The 19,882-nt window shown below is 39.9% G+C and overlaps 1 protein-coding gene across 1 annotated transcript in view; it reads left to right on the top strand.

The window, feature by feature from the left end:
- LOC139454138 (guanine nucleotide-binding protein G(s) subunit alpha) overlaps positions 1 to 19,882 on the top strand; it is a 69,247-nt gene that overhangs the window by 1,327 nt on the left and 48,038 nt on the right. The window contains exon 4 of the mRNA XM_071235663.1: positions 18,878 to 18,997. Coding sequence (XP_071091764.1) covers positions 18,878 to 18,997 — 120 coding nt within the window. The remainder of the gene's footprint in view (positions 1 to 18,877; positions 18,998 to 19,882) is intronic.

The raw sequence follows: 19,882 nt of genomic DNA, 5'->3' as shown, positions 1-19,882 counted from the left end.
GTTATTTCCGACCAGGGCATGCATGAATGACATGTTATGGCAGTGTTTGGCGAGTACAGTGATGCTATGTGTTATAACATACAGTCAAATGGTTGGGTTGATGGAAAACAATACATTCCATAGGGTACACATGTAGATTTCTCTAATTGATGTGACACGGCAGCAGTGTATGTGGCATAATAAGCCTTTAGGAAGACAACAAAAACATTATGAGTCAGTGATCATTGTACAGACCTTCTGTCGTCCTAATGTAAACAAAGTAGACAGAAAAGCTATCTTTAGTAACAGGTAGCTAAATGTTTTATGTCAACATTACGAAGCGAGGTTAAGAGTAAACTATTCCCACGACCAGTGCCTGTGATATTGTAAACAAATAGGCCTGTTTACAGACAACAAGAGAATTGTGGCACTGGCTGATCCAGAAAGGGGTAGTTGCTGTTTTATGTTGAAAATGTTTGTTTCAAGAGTTAGCTACCTTCCATAATTTCATTAAGAATACAGGGCACCTGAATAGAAAACTATCATTTGATTGTATAGGTAATAGCACATGGAGGGGTATCAGGAATGGGGAGAAAGTGTTTACAGGGTGGGGTCACTATGAGCCATAACTTCTGACATGTAAGGTGTCTGATAAATGATGTGGCTGGGGGAGGGAGAGAAAGTAAGGTCCCGGTACACACCCCACAGTATCCACCAGTGCCATGTTAAGAAGACATTTTGTTCAGTTGTTTATCTAGTTTTTTTTAATGATTGTTTGAAATAACTATCTCTTCTGGGTGTGAAACTTACAAAATACCTTGCATCCTCTAAGATACTCACGTGTGACAAACTGCACCTTAGGTTCTGAAAAAGGAGCAGTTTAGCTCAGTTCTGTATCAGTATACAGTGGTTGTGCATTTTTTCTGAGAAGCTAGTCCTTGAAACTTCCGACCACATTTAAACACACTGTATCCGTCTGTCAACAGGAGTGTTTTGAGACTTAGATCTTGTAAGATTTAAGGTGATAAGGTATGTTATGTATCACAGATTTCCCTTTGAGACGATTATCATCTACATTGGGAAGTTCTCATTCAAATCCTAAATCTTTTGGATCTAGCGCTACAGGAAATTCATATTCAATTCTCCCTGTCAGTATTAGATCATTTTTTGTAATTGTAGACTATGGGTTATATAATTTTATGCTTCCTGTCATCTCAAAAATCCAGATTTGTAAAATCTAAAATATACAGGAAGCAATCATGATCATCTCGTTAAGAAAATCTAGCGATCTGATTGGCCAGTCGCTGTCTTGTGCATTTCCAATCTAGTAGATAAGCCAGCTTGTGTAATGCATGATGTGACGTCACTTGCTTGTCAAGCCCCAATGACGATGCTCCTACTTTGAATTACCGAACTGAGAACCGATTGCAATCACATGAATGATCTACTTGTCACTCACTAATATTTCACTTAAATGCACTAATATTTTGTAATTTGTGACGAGTAATAATCTGTTAGGTATGATATTACAAGCTGATCGTGTACAGCCCTCTACCGTCAGTCTCCTTGTGTAAAGCTTGAAAAATCCGAAATGTCCCACTAGTGACACATGACTCCAGCTGACCGCCTCCGTGGTCTAGTGGCAGAGTGCCAGCCCAGGCAGTGGAAGGTCTGGGATTCGATCCAGGGCCGCATCATACCAAAAGACATTAAGAGATAGTACTTGTTGTTAAGGGGATAAAACAAAGACTGGTCGGCTCGGAGTCAGTATGCTGTGTCTGAGTGGGGTATTCATGTGAAGCTGCAGTCTCAGAGTATGGCCACTCATACGATTAGTTGCCTCTTACAAAGGCTGCTGGAGACCTGTTCTAACCTTAGTTAGGGGGACACATTCTAACCTGGAATCTCCACAAGTTGGGCGGACACATTCTAACCTGGAATCTCCACAGCTTCGGGACACATTCTAACCTGGAATCTCCACAGCTTCGGGACACATTCTAACCTGGAATCTCCACAGCTTCGGGACACATTCCTGGAATCTCCACAAGTTGGGGGACACATTCTAACCTGGAATCTCCACAGGTTGAGGGACACATTCCTGGAATCTCCACAAGTTGGGGACACATTCTAACCTGGAATCTCCACAAGTTGGGGACACATTCTAACCTGGAATCTCCACAAGTTGGGGGACACATTCTAACCTGGAATCTCCACAAGTTGGGGGACACATTCTAACCTGGAATCTCCACAGGTTGAGGGACACATTCTTAGCTGGAATCTCCACAAGTTGGGGACACATTCTAACCTGGAATCTCCACAGCTTCGGGACACATTCCTGGAATCTCCACAGCTTCGGGACACATTCCTGGAATCTCGAAAAGGTGGGGGACACATTCTAACCTGGAATCTCCACAAGTTGGGGAGACATTCTAACCTGGAATCTCCACAGCTTCGGGACACATTCCTGGAATCTCCACAGCTTCGGGACACATTCTAACCTGGAATCTCGAAAAGGTGGGGGACACATTCTAACCTGGAATCTCTACAAGTTGGGGGACACATTCCTGGAATCTCCACAAGTTGGGGACACATTCTAACCTGGAATCTCCACAAGTTGGGGGACACATTCCTGGAATCTCCACAAGTTGGGGACACATTCTAACCTGGAATCTCCACAAGTTGGGGGAGACATTCTAACCTGGAATCTCCACAAGTTGGGGACACATTCTAACCTGGAATCTCCACAAGTTGGGGACACATTCTTAGCTGGAATCTCCACAAGTTGGGGACACATTCTAAGCTGGAATCTCCACAAGTTGGGGACACATTCTAACCTGGAATCTCCACAAGTTGGGGACACATTCTAAGCTGGAATCTCCACAAGTTGGGGGACACATTCTAACCTGGAATCTCCACAAGATGGGGACACATCCTAACCTGGAATCTCCACAAGATGGGGACACATCCTAACCTGGAATCTCCACAAGATGGGGACACATCCTAACCTGGAATCTCCACAAGATGGGGACACATTCTAACCTGGAATCTCCACAAGTTGGGGGACACATTCTAACCTGGAATCTCCACAAGATGGGGACACATTCTAACCTGGAATCTCCACAAGTTGGGGACACATTCCTGGAATCTCGAAAAGGTGGGGGACACATTCTAACCTGGAATCTCCACAAGTTGGGGAACATATTCTAATCTGGAATCTCCACAAAATGGGGACACATTCTAACCTTGAATCTCCACATGTTGGGGGACACATTCTAACCTTGAATCTCCACATGTTGGGGGACACATTCTAACCTTGAATCTCAACAAGATGGGGGACACATTCTAAGCTGGAATCTCCACAAGTTGGGGACACATCCTAACCTGGAATCTCCACAAGTTGGGGACACATCCTAACCTGGAATCTCCACAAGTTGGGGTCACATTCTAACCTGGAATCTCCACAAGTTGGGGACACATTCTAAGCTGGAATCTCCACAAGTTGGGGACACATTCTAAGCTGGAATCTCCACAAGTTGGGGGACACATTCTAACCTGGAATCTCCACAAGATGGGGACACATCCTAACCTGGAATCTCCACAAGATGGGGACACATCCTAACCTGGAATCTCCACAAGATGGGGACACATCCTAACCTGGAATCTCCACAAGTTGGGGACACATTCTAACCTGGAATCTCCACAAGTTGGGGGACACATTCTAACCTGGAATCTCCACAAGATGGGGACACATTCTAACCTGGAATCTCCACAAGTTGGGGGACACATTCTAACCTGGAATCTCCACAAGATGGGGACACATTCTAACCTGGAATCTCCACAAGTTGGGGACACATTCCTGGAATCTCGAAAAGGTGGGGGACACATTCTAACCTGGAATCTCCACAAGTTGGGGAACATATTCTAATCTGGAATCTCCACAAAATGGGGACACATTCTAACCTTGAATCTCCACATGTTGGGGGACACATTCTAACCTTGAATCTCCACATGTTGGGGGACACATTCTAACCTTGAATCTCAACAAGATGGGGGACACATTCTAAGCTGGAATCTCCACAAGTTGGGGACACATTCTAACCTGGAATCTCCACAAGTTGGGGACACATTCTAACCTGGAATCTCCACAAGTTGGGGACACATTCTAAGCTGGAATCTCCACAAGTTGGGGACACATTCTAAGCTGGAATCTCCACAAGTTGGGGGACACATTCTAACCTGGAATCTCCACAAGTTGGGGACACATTCTAACCTGGAATCTCCACAGGTTGGGGAACATATTCTAACCTGGAATTTCCACAAGTTTGGGACTCATTCTAACCTGGAATCTCCAAGTAGGGGGGGACACATTCTAACCTGGAATCACCAAGTGGGGGGACACATTCTTACCTGGAATCCCCACTGTTTGGGATTCCACTATTTAACACTCACTCACTCACTCACAGATAACGTCACTGCTTGTAGAATACACCTCCTGCCCTATCCCCATTGTGTTTGAAGGTCACTTCAGGATGTGTTACGTTTCCGAGAGTATGAAGCAGATCATGACATACTGCTTTGTACAAGGTAGCAGAATTTTGATACATCCAAGGATATTAAACAAGAACCAATCATCTATCAAGAAAGAACACTTTTCGATGCAGATTGTTTGGTATATTAGATAACGCCAGTCTATCATGGTCTATGACCAGAATTTATAATCAGTTTCATCCTATAAAGCTAAAGTGTTTCACCCTGTAAGCCATGTCATGGCAGAGAATCCAGAACAATTTGTAAACAATACATATTGATAACACACAAAGGGTATTGTCTGTCTTTTTATTGAGTTTAATATGGCAGAGCATTGGTAATTCATTCAGCCATATTGAGGAGGGGGTGATACCTAAGTACGATATACATGTACATAAGACTTTTCCAAATATGTTTTTGATGGTTTTTAATTTCTTTTAGGTCTTTGTCTTGGACATTTTAGTTTAAAGACAGTATTTGTGTATATGTGAAATGACTCGTCTTGTTCATGTGCAGTTTGTTTGGTTGCAGTTGTGAAAAATGAGATATTCTTATACTGTTGATGTTTAAATGAAATCTTCGACAGAATCCACTGTCAGTGTATTCAGTGGGTACACAAAGTGGGAGCTCTTTCCTGGTGGAGTTTTTATTATTGGCTAAACTAGGTCCACAGTATTCTATGAATGCCTTCCAGAAGTGGACAATGCAGTTACAGGGTGCTTGTGTGTCAACCATACAAACATGGGTGGATCGTTGCTCATGTGACGACCACTGGTTTGCCAGACTCAGGTGATTTACAGGCAGTTGGGACCCTGGTAAGATACCTGATGGTGACAGTGCATATTACAACATCCTCTTACACACTCCATAGTAATCCACGTGGCTGCTGCTAAACGGTGTGTGAACTTCCCAGGGATTATTGTACACCTGCTCAGAGGCCAATATTCTGCCCCAATCTGCAGCAAATGTCATTAAAAATTCCAAATTGAGTTTAAAACTTCCAATTCATGTAAAAACTAACTAATTTTATAGCATTTTTGAAGTAATCTGTATTTCACTGATAACAGGACCAAGAAAGAGCAAGGGGTTTCAATGTTTAGTTTTATATTATTTCACTGAAGGCAGTCTCAAAATACAATGTTGCAATACCTCTGAATATGAGAAAATAACTTTAATATAAAAAAAAAGAATTGAAGATGGGGACCAGGAGCACATTTAGAATCTTGGGTAAGACCAACCCCTGCATTCACATGCCCAGTCGAGTAAACTGACTCACAGAACAATTCTATGTTGTTGGTTGCCACCATGATCGCTGTTAGGATTTGAGTAAATTATTTCAGTCTGTTTAGAAAAAAAACTAGAAAGGTAGGACAAAGACATATAGTTTCCCAGACAGATGCACTAGGGCGATCTTTCTATTGCTATTCATCTGTTGTTGATGTCGTGAGAACCCACTAAGTTTTGACTATTAATATATCATGGGTGGGATATTAATAGGAACTATTTTGCATTTGTGTCATCTCAGTGTTAAATTCTGTCTTTATTTTGGGTGATGTGAATATGGTATCACTCAACCTGTCAACCATGAAGTGCATAAATGGTGTCAATCATTTTCTCATTTGAAATAAGCAGCTGCTTTGAATTTATTTGAACTCATTATTCAAGATGTTGACGGCGTGAAATTATGATGTCAGTTGTAGTCCATTGACCAACAATTGGTGCTGGTTTCGCTCGCCCCCTGCTGTGCTGCAGCTCATGCATGCTAAGTCTTATCTTGCTGGCGACGATATTGGCTTTGGGTAGTTGTAAGCAATCTGTGAGAAAATGTAATGGTTTGATGGAGCTGTGTGCTGGGTGGCACTTTGGGGTAGGATTAGTCAGAGGGCTGGTTAGTCATACCATTGATATCCTAGGCACTACATTCATTGTTCTTACCTGTCAGTTTGGGGGTTTGAAATATGATTCAATCATGGCTTGACTCATGACGCCTTCGTTCAGAACATTGACCCAAACAAGGTTCTGAATATCAAGGATATTATTTTTGTGATTAATTAAGCATTTGGCATTGTTATTCTGTTTTTGTATTTTGAAGTTTGGATTATTGTTTTTTTTGTGGTCAAAGCGTCATGGGTATGTTTTGGTTACGAGACAAAAATTTTGGAATATGCCCAGTAGAATTTCCTTGCCTGCCCTATCGGTTCCTTCTAAGTGGCTGCTCTGTCTGTTGTAGGTAAGTCAGTGTTTGCTGGCTATGGTTGGAATGACTGAGGTGGTAACCTTTCTTATTGATTCGTGACCACAAATTTTACAAACTGCTCTCGTTCTCTCCCCATCCCTTTCTCATCCTCTCATTACCTCTCTGGTCCTCTGTAGTAGTATTTTTGTTTATCTTTCACATTACTTTATTTCGAGGATACTATGTTAATCTACCTGGGTCTGTGAAGGGGGTCTTAGTTGCACCTGGGTCTGTGAAGGAGGTCTTGGTTGCACCTGGGTCTGTGAAGGAGGTCTTGGTTGTACCTGGGTCTGTGGACCTGTGAAGATCCGGCTGGAGAATAGGTCTTCAGCAACTCATGCTTGTTGTAAAGGCGACTATGCTTGTCGTAAGAGGCGACTAACGGGATTGGGAGGTCAGGCTCGCTGACTTGGTTGATGCATGTCATCGTATCCCATTTGCCCATACCAATGCTCATGATTCAATTACTGGATTGTCTGGTCCAGACTTGATTATTTACAGACCGCCGTCATATAGCTGGAATATTGCTGAGTGCGGCGTTAAACAACAAACAAACAATCAAACCTGGGTCTGTGAAGGGGGTCTTAGTTGCACTTATATTTGTGAAGGTGGTCTTAGTTGGGAGACAATCTTATCATTTCAATATATGTCAGTGTTGGGATAGAAAATTATTTTGCTTCCCAAATCCTTGTGCATGTTGCCCAATCACGTGTAAATATTGTAAATTAATTTAAGTAGAATTTAGATTTGTTTTGAAAATGTTTGGGAGATACACAGTTGAATGCTCGCATTCCATGCTACAAGATCCTTAAGTTTTGGTGTGACAAAGTATGTAATATATTTAACTGTGACATTTAGTTGTGTAATGACACAGGAATTCTAGTTATTGGCTGGGTGGTGGTCAGTATTTAAGGAAATACACTTTTATACCGTGGGAGCAAGTTTTCACTGACCTGATAGGTTAAAGCAACATTATGCATAAGGCATGCCTCTGGCGTGTTTACCCCAACTGGACAACCTTGGTCCCCCTGTATCACTGGGGATACAACTTAGTTGGGTTCGTGATCAGTGGAGGGACTTGAACAGTGGCTTACAGCAAGTCCATTACCATCTGTTGTACACAAAGAAGCTTTGCTCTTAAAAGACCATACTTTAACATTAAGAATGACTGGAAATGAAGCTGAGGGACAAGTTTGGGCTGGCAGATGAACATTTTGGCATACAGTAGAATATTTTGATTCTTGGATCTAGGTGTGATAATTTACCATAGAACAGGTAAAAACGACTTCTCAGTTGCTTGAGTTGCTCAGTTGCCTTATTAAACACCCCTGAGATGGCATGGAATGCATATTGAAGCACTACATGGGAGAAGAAATTGACTTCTAGAGATTCATGCCATATTTACAAAAAGTACAGATCTAGCTTAAAATTGTGAAATATGAGTTGATATATTTGAGGAATTTTGCATCCCAATTATTATTAATGGAAACTAACACCAGAATGGTAGTACTCAGTTAATGAGTAATATAAATATGCCAAGGCTGATCTAGCCTCTTAAGAAATTCCACATTCGCAGTGTTAAACGCCCTGCTACAATATCCCTGACCAACATATAGACCAACCTATAAATGATCTTAAAAGCACCCCTGTCTAAGACCAAAGGTTTACATGGCAGTCCGTATTGTCTTGTGTATATTACAGCCTTGTTTACAGAAAACAGCTGCACAGAAGGGCTGTATGATTGCAAAGTAACTCTTATTGAATATTTCTCAGGTTCAGTGACTTTTTAACTAATTCTGTTTCAACCTCTCAATATCTGATAAGAAATTTAACTAGCTGTTTATAGGTTTTTAGCACTTGTCATGGGAAAAACGGTACTTGAAGAGGGAAAAATGGTACTTGAGGGGAAAAACGGTATTTGAGAAGGGAAAAACGGTACTTGAAGAGGGAAAAATGGTATTTGAGAGGAAAACAGTACTTGAAGAGGGAGGAATATGTCCAGTTGGAGCATTTTGAGAGATATTGTGAGTTCTGAAGTTGAGAAATGTACTTAATGAACTCAGGGTGAACAGAGGTTGTCCTGGGCCTCCTTGCAGGGTGGTTAAGTCGCCTAAGGTGCCGCAGTTGACTGCAGACTTACGTCCCCTGTAATTAAGAGTTCAATCCGTGATTAGCCTTGATTATATCTTGATGCGTATTCTTGGAATCCAGTCACCCTGATGATAGATCTAGGTTTATCAGCACCATACCCATGCAAGTGGTGAACATCTAGACCTGTGCCACTGGGGGTGTTCCTCCAGCAACAAGCTGACATGCTGTGCCATACTGAAATACTGTTCATAACGATGTTAAACCAAACTTTCTCACCTAAGTCATGTGGCGTAAAGGAATATTCATTCGCTCCCCATCTTTGTTATGCCATGAACAAAGTAACTGACACACTTGGTGCAAACTTGTACCGTATTTCTCCACAATAAGCGGTCCACACTTCTAGGACCAATCTGTATGTAATGTGTATGAGTACCTAATGCTTATCTTGAAAGTTTACGTGACAGTCCGTATTTTCTTGTAAAACAAGAAAACTCAACAGTGTAGATGGAAGGGGCATGGGATTGCTTCATAAATATATCATAAAAAAAGTTTCAGTTTCATGAAAGTTTGTCAATTTGTTCTCTACTGCTCGATCTCTGACAACAAATGTATTGATTTGAAGAAGTGCCCTCCTTTGTCAAATTTACGGCGAATACGGTACAGCTTTACAGGTTTCATATCAATTTAAACAACCAGTACTATTAGTCACATACCAGCTGATCCTGATGTTGTAGACCTATGGAATCGCACCTGCAGTATGTTGAGTTGTGGCGTTGAGTTTGTGAACATGTATATTTATTCATTTCAACAAACTGTATGAAGTAAAAACTTCACTTGTTCACGTGTGTTGATGGAGAGTGGTGAATTACGATAGGAACATGACAGGGTAGGGAGAGGGGTGATGAATGAGAGGCAGGGGGAAGGGGGGTCACAGGCTCACAGTTAATGCTTACTATTGTTGAGAGGGGGAAGAATAAATCTATCATTCCACAACACAGTGTTGCTATATTTAGCCCTGAGAAATGTTAATTTGAGGTAAGTGTGTCCATCATGGGCTGTATCGCTGAAGACAAGGTCAAAGTCACATTGTGTAGGGAGCGTTTCGTATGTCTTCACAGGCTTTTCTTTGATAGAAGAAATTCATCTTCTGATGCTTCACATGACTTTGTAATGGGTGTGAACTTTCTGACCCTCTCCAACCTCTGCTGTAGATGTGGTAGAATTACCGTAGTGTTAATTCTCACTTTGTATCATAAGTTTTTTTATGAAAATGTGGAATACTGGCAGGTTCTAATATGCTGTGTTGAAAAAAATAGGCATTTATTTGTTTTCATATCTAGAGAGAACTGTGGGAAATAATGGTTCAAGTAATGGAACATTGCCGTTACACTAAGAAATTAGTTGTAAACCAATGCAAGGAGAACCTGGCCTATAGCGTAAGGATCTCCATGTTTTATCGGCCAAGGATTCTGCTACACCCAATTCCCTATGGAGTTCAAAATTTGAGGTGATAATCTATACCATAAAGGTGAATCATGTGCTTTGTTGACAATATTGATTACTTTCACGGTATGTTCATTATTACTGTAACCATGGTAATCTGGGTGTAATAGTGATGATGAATTTTTGCGTACTTCTGGCCACAGTAATTCCAAAGGTAAAGAATATCAGGTTAAGGTTAGTTGTATTAAATGACTTAAACAATTTGCATTTGGAAGCAATTGTTTTTTAGGATGTTCTTGAAGAGGCTTAAAACTTCAATGTATTTGATGGGAAGTAGAATTATACGAGCTGTCACCTTAGATTGGTTATTGTTGTCTTAGCCACATAAAAGATGCTCTGTTTTGTGCCAAAGCTGTATCATTGTAAAAGATTTGACTTGATTAAGTATTGTTTGGTAATCTTGTTTTGCCATGGATGTATTTTCGCAATACATTAAGTTTGTGGCAAATTTGAAATTTTCTAATTATTTCAGTGTTGTTGGTTTTTCATGCCAAAAAATATAAAAATGAGTAAATTCTTTCCATGATGATTTGTGATGATTTGAAATCCTCTTTGGTTGCTATGGTTACATACATACTTAAGATCAATCATTCATGAAACATGTCACGAGAACTCATCCAGTAAATTAATTTCTTGATAAAAATATTCCAAGCTCCATTTTGACATAACCTGAATCAGATGATGTAGAATTGTATGTTTGTAAGCTCAAGTAACATCACTTTAGCTACACCTATGCCATTGAGTAAAAATTCAAATTAAATGTTCCCATAATGGTATACTGGTACTAACAATTACGTTTGTGCCTACCTTATCACGAAAAGAAATGTTACCAATTATATCCTCTGAGACACTAACCTGGCTTGACATTGAGGTTAACCCCAATGCTTCATGCCATTATTGAGCTACAATTAGGCTGTTACAGAGTTTTATAGCTGGTGGTATAACATCTGATATTTCCTCTTCATGTTTTATGAAGTTGTTCATGGCCATGGGATTACGCAGTTTATGCCAAAGGATCTTACAATCGTGAAGCATAAACCATGAATGGAGTTGGTCACTGTCAGCATACAGCAATCATTTATGGTGTGTCCGTGGCGTCCAGTATGTATCGACTGTGACGGCTGAGGTAGCTAGCGAGAGAACGACGACACTGCAGAGAGACGGAGAGAGGGAGGGGAGAGAATCAATATCTGGATGACTCTTCTCCCAACTATGCAGTGATTATGCAAGGCGGCCACAATCAATATCTCAACATCGGTGCTTCTTACTGTAGCAAGCTTTTTCATCATTCATGATCACCAGATGGATAAGTTATTTCATTTATCATGAACTCATTAAGGCGTGACATCATTTGGTTACAGATTTCGCCTGATGCTCGGTAGCATATGGAAAGCAATTAAAACACGGCAACATTATGCTGTAAAAAATCAGGTTTATTCTTATATCCTGATCCTGGAATCCTGGAATAAAAACGTTACTCCATTTTAGTATTTAAGATGAAACAGCCAACCAATTACTGTGTTCATGTTTTTTTCTGGTTTTGAAATATTCTGCACTTTAAGGACTTGAAATTCTTTTTTCAATAGGCTGACATTTATAAAGACTGTTTCGGATTTATGTTGAAATGGCATGCTTAAATCTCCAATGACACATGCCTCCTATGGTTATTTAGTTTAGTAGCTCCCACGGATTGCCTGTCGTGGTCAACAGGTGGCTCTGTGGGTAGGTTGTTGCCTGCCATGCTGATAGTGCTGGTTCAGTTCTCTATGGGGGCGGGGAGCATGGTAACAAGGCCAGAATCTAATGTTCTATAGCAAAACAAATTTGGCGTGTGATTTGACCAACAAAAACTACTTATATTCAGATGTTGGTGCATTGTTGGCCATTGTCATTAGTTTAGATGTGACAAACAGTCATATGAGGAATCGCATGTGCATCTCACTGCATACTGATTGAAACGTAATAACACATTTCTGCTGACTTATGAATTATCATTTAAAGGAAGTGAAAGATTTTTAATACAAAATATATTTGTTTGTGCGTCGCTATTTTGTGTAAGTCAACTGCTAGCCTTAATGTGACTGTTGGTATTGTTTTCAAAGATTTTAGTCTGGTGTGAGTGTACTTCTGCATTTGGTTGCAAGATACCCAATATTGTGTCGGGAATATTTGACCTTGCCCTCCGTCCGTCCCTCCCCCCTCCCTCACTCACTCACTCACTCACCTGCTGTATTTAGAAGTAGGAGTATTTAAAACTCATCTTTAGGACCTTGTCAGCTGTGGGGGTAAGTTCAAGTACAGGTATTAATAGCTACATCTTTTTCCCCCGGACAGAAAATTCACTCAACTAAAATTTCCGACCAGTGTGTTTTGCATCTTATTATGTGCCTGTTAATCGTGCTACACTTTTCATGATGGGTGAGCCAACATCATGTGTGCACAAGCTCGTCCCAAGACCATGAAGCTATTTTCTTATCATGTCCTGGTTTTAGATTTGTCTTTCTGAAGTGATTCTAGGTTTATTTTTAGAGATTGCACTGGAAGTTGCTTAACAGTTTAGTCCTATTTACACAAACCTACTCTCAACATATGTGATTTGCTTATCGGAATGGCACTATGGTGATGCTTGTTTTTGAAATGTTGACTCATGAATGTCAAATATGAAGTGTTTGGAAATCAATGTCAAGTTGTCAAGATATATATTCGGATTGTTTATATAAAAACACAAAGTGTGATAGGTCCAGTTAATTTTCTGTCCCTGGGTAAAATAGGCTTGTTGTCTTGCAAGAGGTAATTATTTGAACAGAAATGGTTTTAATTTACATGTTGTCTTAGAATTTGAATCATTGAAATAATACACTTTTGATTCAAATGTTCATCTTGCAAAGTTTTCCCTTTTTGTATATGTCATCACATGGTTCACTGCTGACACTAAGAGTTCAACTTCATGTGAGATTTCCCGGATGACATGAATTAGACATAACTGGAGACACCCCATACATAATCATAATCAGAAACAAGACGTTTTCGTCTGCGACATAATTAGCAAATAAATGATGAGTTGGAGTTGTTTGTTATACCGGGTGCACGGGTGGACCAGTCATCTAAGGCACCATGATTCGCTGTGCAGAGTTGCGTCCCTTGGGCACACCAGAAACCTATGATTGTGGGTTTGAATCCCGGTTTGCCCCGATTATGTTTCTAGGTTTGTCAGCACCATACCCGTGCTCGTGGGTTTCACCGAAGTGGTAAACGTCTGAGACCTGCATCACTTCGGGCTTTCCTCCCACATTAAGCTGACACGCTGTGATATAACTGGAATAATGTTAAAAGCAGTGTTAAACCCAACTCACTCATTCACTGTTTATCATACATTCTACCATGACATTGATGAATGCTTGATTCTGATTGGTTAAAAAGAGGTTTCCTTTTTGCTACGGAAACCCCTTTCAAATATGGTAAGCCTTTCCACACAAAAAAACGTGCGTATGAATACATAGATAGCCTACATATCGATTCAAAGAAAATGGCTGCCGATCTATCACCCCCATATGAACTGTAAAACATATCTATATATATTTCCTCTAATACACGCTGGGTCTGTAATACCAGACAGGTCTCTAATACACGCCGAGTCAAGGGCTCTCGCGAAATTAATAGACGGCGTATAGTGTCAAACAGAGGAAATACGGCAGTTTCATATCGGGCCGTTCTGGGCCGCAACCCTGACTGCTTCGATGATGACATTAAAAGATTTAGCGAAGGCATATCTTTTGCATACAAATGAAATGTTTATGAAACTGTTAGATCTACAGAAATGTTCTATGGTGACCAGAATCGGAACAATTTAAGCTATTTCCTCATTGAAACAACCGACAATGAAAGTAAAATATAACATTATAATTATTTTTGAAAAATACAACATTACATCAGCAGGGACAGTTAGTCAACGTGTTAATGTTGAACAGCATCACACTGTGCATCAGTACTGGGTTGTCTTCTGGTTTTCTCCGTTAGTGTTAACAATTTCTTTGGCAGCCATAGCTGAGAGTGCAGTGCAGATGGTACAGTGACAACCGGGACACGTTAGGACGGTTCTCATTTCAGGGTGGGGAGGTATAATTCAAAGATTCACACATTCAAAATAAGTGAAAGAGTTATATCTAATAAAAAAAATTAGAAAATAACAATTGTTCATTTTTTAATTTTTTGGTAACTTTTTCTGAAACCCACGAACAGGTAATTTCATATTGAAACAACCGACAATGAAAGTGAAATATAACTTAATAAAATATGTTTGAAGACATTTTATTCATGACAACATGGTGTTTACAAACCTTTTTCTGATCGATATCCATTACCAACTCCGTCAACCACCACCGTTGGAATTTGGCAGGAGGGGATTTGAAAGTGCATCAGAACACACTTCCTTTGGAAAGTCCACGAAAACAATGTCCCAACTGAAGTGACAGCTTATTAAACTTGATGAAATTCACTTCAGAACACGCACAGTTATGAAAATTATACACGACCTACTATTTCTGGACCACAAATGTCTCAGTTCTGTCACTATTTAGCTTTGGATCCGTGAAATCTTGAAATTGACAGGTCACACCATGCAGATTCCTCGTTTCAAAATATCCGGCTCGTCTGCAGCCTAAACAGTGGCTGTTCAGTCATACTCAGTTCCATTAGTAAGCATATGGATGTACCAGCAGGCTCGATCAATCCCAGTAAATCTACAGGTAAATGTTGAACCACATCATAGATCGGGGTTGTCATCTTGCTTCTTTTAACTAGATCAAGTTAATGTAAACACATGATTGTCAGCCATTGATGGCTGTGAGGTGTGAGTAACCGTGATTTAGGTCAAGTTCTGCCACATCCAATTTCGGGGTAGAGAGGCATTTACTTTGATGTTATTCTTGTTTACTGGGGGCAATTGCTATCTAACTAATAACTCTTAGACATGTTAAATGTATATAGGAATGTTTATTCATAAAGTTTGCTGTAGAAATATATTAGTTAAGCATTTTAAAACCTTTTTCTATTACCCGTCACCCCTACAATAGAAATGATGGCATGTTCGATTTCCAAGAAATGACCTCTCTCACAAATTTCCGAGAAACGACTGCCAAGTCCACAGTGTTCAACAGTGTGCAACAGTTTGATAGAAATTAAAACATCTTTCTTTGGATTAAGTTAGGAGTGTTATTTGTCAACTTCGTTTGAAAAACTATGTGTTTTGAACACTTATTATGAACTACTCACGACTTTGGTGTTTTTTAATCTTTAACTTTAGTAATATTTGTTACATATACAACTACCTGTGACCACTTTTCGGAATGTTCTAAGATCGCGGACCTGTGCACCTGTGTTATTGCGCGTTGCAAGAGAGCGCCGTTTTCAAAGCGTAGTTGCAGTCATGGTAGAATGGAGATAAACTTACTGTGTTTTGAAATTTGATGTAGTCCCACTGTAGAATAGAAACCTCTTTATTATAATTTGTAACCTCGCGCTAAAGCGCTCGGTTCAAAATTATAAAAAAGAGGTATCTATTCTACAGTGGGACTACATCAAATTTCAAAACACAGTAGGTTTATCTCCTAAATAAAACACTTCAGAGAGAATAAACCATGAAGGGTGCACCCCCAAGTGGTTTATTCTTCCTGCAGTATTTTATTGTACGATAAACAACGACTGTTTATTTCTTATATAAGATATCAGCATTATTTACAGTCTCTTTAAGGATGATGATAAATGTAAAAGCTTTAAAGATAAATACCCAAATTTTAATAATGATGACTCCCTCAATAGAATCCGATCTCGGCAATGTCGGACATGTCCATTTATGCACATGTGGGTATTTCCCGCATATTCTCACAATCCTCACATCGACCACCTGTACCTTTTCTTCCAATACCAATTGTCATCTATCCCGCTTTTGGATGCAATCGTTCGGCCATCACGTTTATCTGTGTTTCCCAGCTACTACTATGGGGACCAACTCACTAGACACTTCCCTCTCAAAATAATGTTGGCCAATATACGATAAGTTTTGAGCCCATGTTTGTATCTCCAGAAGTGAGGTCATGATAAAACAATGTTTTATCGTGAAATAAACCATGTGGCAGGGGATGCATGTAGATGGGGCCCTAAGCTGAGTTATGTCCTTTGGACGTACAAGAAACCAATGATCGTAGCTATGTTTTTATGCTTCCTTCAGAAGCACCAACCAGGCAGTGTAGTTCACATGGAGCTTCCATAATAACTTGTTCATTAGATACATTATTTGTGCTGGGCACTCATCACATGCTTCAAGGGGCGGTCGGGTAGCCTAGTGGTTAAAGTGTTCGCTCGTCACGCCGAAGACCCGGGTTCGATTCCTGACATGGGTACAATGTGTGAAGCCCATTTCTGGTGTCCCTCACCCCCACCCCCTGTGATATTGCTGGAATATTGCTAAAAGCAGCGTAAAACCGTACTCACTCACTCATCACATGCTTCTGTGCAATGCAACCTTCAGCTCAAGGTCATGTCACAATAAAATTCCTTAACTTCTTTCCCTTTACTGCCCCTGCTCCATTGATGTCAAAAGTAAAACGGTTGACCTATTTTCCACTGTAAAGCAGTAAGTAATATATATATATATGTGTAAATAGTTCCGTCTGGTCCAGCCAACCAGTGAGCAGAGCGCAACTCTGTCAGGGTGCAGTGACATGCAGGCCGTAGCCAGATCCGTGTTAGTCAACAACCCATGATTATTGTAACAGGATCAGGTGGTAAGGTTTGCTGACTTGGTTGATGCATGTCATCGTATCCCAGTTGCATAGATCGTTGTTCATGGTGTCAGTCACTGGATTGTCTGGTCCAGATTCGATTATTTACGAATGTGGCATTTAACGACAAACACACACAAACAGCCTGACCTTCCAATCCCCATCAGTAGCTGTTTACTGGGGTAAAGTTGGGTCCAGTTCTACCCCAAAATCCCCCCAGTGTAATCTTTTGGGTATATAAGTACTCATCAAAGGGTAATTTTGGAATTTATGTTGGTTTTGTAATGCCTCAGGCTGTTGGGAAGCTGTGTGTAGTCCTGTTAATGCTTCAGTCTGGAGTATAACAGTCACTAGGAAGTATACAGAAACCAGACAAACCAGTGATTGATAACATGAGCAACACTCATCATTGGGGATGATGATTCCTTAAGTCAGGCCACACAATGTTACCAACCAATATGATTTTGTTATTGCTTTGTTCCATGCCAGACACAACGGGAATCTAGTCTACCAGAATAGCGGTCGTTGCGATACAGTATTGCTGACGATGGCACAACAGTCTTACTCACTCACTCAAATAATACTTCAATTTCAAGGATGATGTAAAGTTCTACACAATTATCAAACATAATTACTGGTGTAGAATATCGACAAATTGCGTTGACATTTCTGCTGATAATTCTGTTCATGGTTACCATGATTTCTATTTGTGGAAAAGGAAGCCCGCAAATAGACATAATAATCATACTTATATATCATTATTGTCTTGTTTTGACAGTCAGATCTTACATCCTGGTGAGACTGTGAGACTTAATAATTGTTAAAATGGTGGATTTTGAATCAGATTAATATGCAAGATGACAAAAAAATTATGATACAGAGCTAGTTATCTTTAGATGGGAAAAAGATAGGTAACTAACTTTTATATAATGAATATTTTGTTATACGTCATCATCAGAAGATAAAAGTATATAATTGTGAAATTAAATTATAATTTACACTGTGAATATATTTGTAGTATTAGAAGCTTGTTATGCGACAGGGCTGTGGTTGTGCTTCATGCAGCTTGTTAGTTTTAGACTGGAGCAGATATCTTTTCAAATCTTAGTTATTTTTTTTTTCATAATAACAATGTTTCTGACAAGCACCTGAACTTGTGTTTGGAGGGAGCTTATGGTGGGACATGTTCTGTCTGTCGCTTAAATGTTGATCATCTCAGCTGTTGTCTCTAAAACCTGGTCACAGAATGCTGATCTATTTGATTTGAAGCATGGCCACCATACTGAAATGTTGTCCATGCTCTCTATGAAATGTTTCTTTTTGAAATTGTGTATATTGACTTGTAAAGAATACTTGTGAGCTAACTTATTTGCCTATTTAACATCTAGTTAAGCTAGTGTCAGTGTGTAATTCAATGCAGTGAGGATATATTTTGTAGATACATTTCTGTAACTTTTCTCAGTCTTTTGTACCCTTGTAAGAATTGTTTTATCTCATGTGATATTCAGAAAATGTCATGTGAGCTATTATCCTTGTCCTTTGTTATGACGTTATGTTGAACGTAATGCTGATGTTATAACATCTTGTAGTAGGTAATAATAATGTTATAATATGTGGCAAGTTAATAAAGATGTTATAACTATTTCAGCTCATTTTCCCTGTTGTGATATTGGAGTAAAGCATGATAAAAGCAGCATTAAACATCAATAATGCACTTTGGTTATTATAATATTTTCAATTTTGATATTTTGTTTTTTTCCAGACAATTACGGGTGCAATGAGCACGCTCAACCCGCCAGTTGTGCTAGGAAACCCAGAAAACCAATTCCGTGTTGATTATATACAAGATATTGCCAGTCAACCAGATTTTGAGTACCCAAGTGTAAGTATTGAACATTTCCGTGAAATGGGAGTTTAATTCTTTTCTAGGAATTTGACTGTTGTAATATTTGTCATGTCTTTTAGGATAAGATTAATGCCATAAGAGGATGTCTTTCAATGGACTTCTTTCAAAAGGCCCTTGTTCCGTATTGCCATACACATTAAGAAGTTCATTGCTCTTGTGCCCTACTACATAAAATTTCCAAGGCCCAAGAGATCCCAGTATCCCATGCTAAGCGAGCTTAGAGCTAGCTGACTAACAGAAGAGTCAGATACTTATAAGTGCATCTTTGTGCCATTGACATAGATGGCCCAGTTCAAGATGCCGAGATGCATCCTTGGCGTGGGCACGCCAGAAACCTTCGTTCGTAGGTTTGAATCCTGGTTCACCGATATGTTTCTAGGTTTTCTAGGTACAGGAATGTACGAACATGCTGTACACTGGGATATACGAACATGCTCTACACAGGAATATACAGACATGCTGCACACAGGGATGATATACGAACATGTTGTACACAAGGATATACGAACATGCTATAGACAGGGATATACAAACATGTTATAGACAGGGATATACAAACATGCTGTAGACAGGGATATACAAACATGCTGTAGACAGGGATATACAAACATGCTACACATAGGGATATACAAACATGCTATAGACAGGGATATACAAACATGCTATAGACAGGGATATACAAACATGTTATAGACAGGGATATACAAACACGCTGTAGACAGGGATATACACAGGGACCTGGTACTGTCAACTGGTAATACTGACACATGATACACAGGGACCCCGTACTTTCAACTGGTAATACTGACACATGATACAAGGGACCTGGTACTGTCAACTGGTAATACTGACACATGATAC

The sequence above is a fragment of the Haliotis cracherodii genome, unplaced genomic scaffold (assembly GCF_022045235.1).
Source record: "Haliotis cracherodii isolate W230 unplaced genomic scaffold, xgHalCrac1.p SCAF_10, whole genome shotgun sequence".
Lineage (NCBI taxonomy): Eukaryota > Metazoa > Mollusca > Gastropoda > Lepetellida > Haliotidae > Haliotis > Haliotis cracherodii.
The sequence above is the reverse complement of the archived record's forward strand: the minus strand, read 5'-3'. Positions and strand labels throughout refer to the sequence as shown.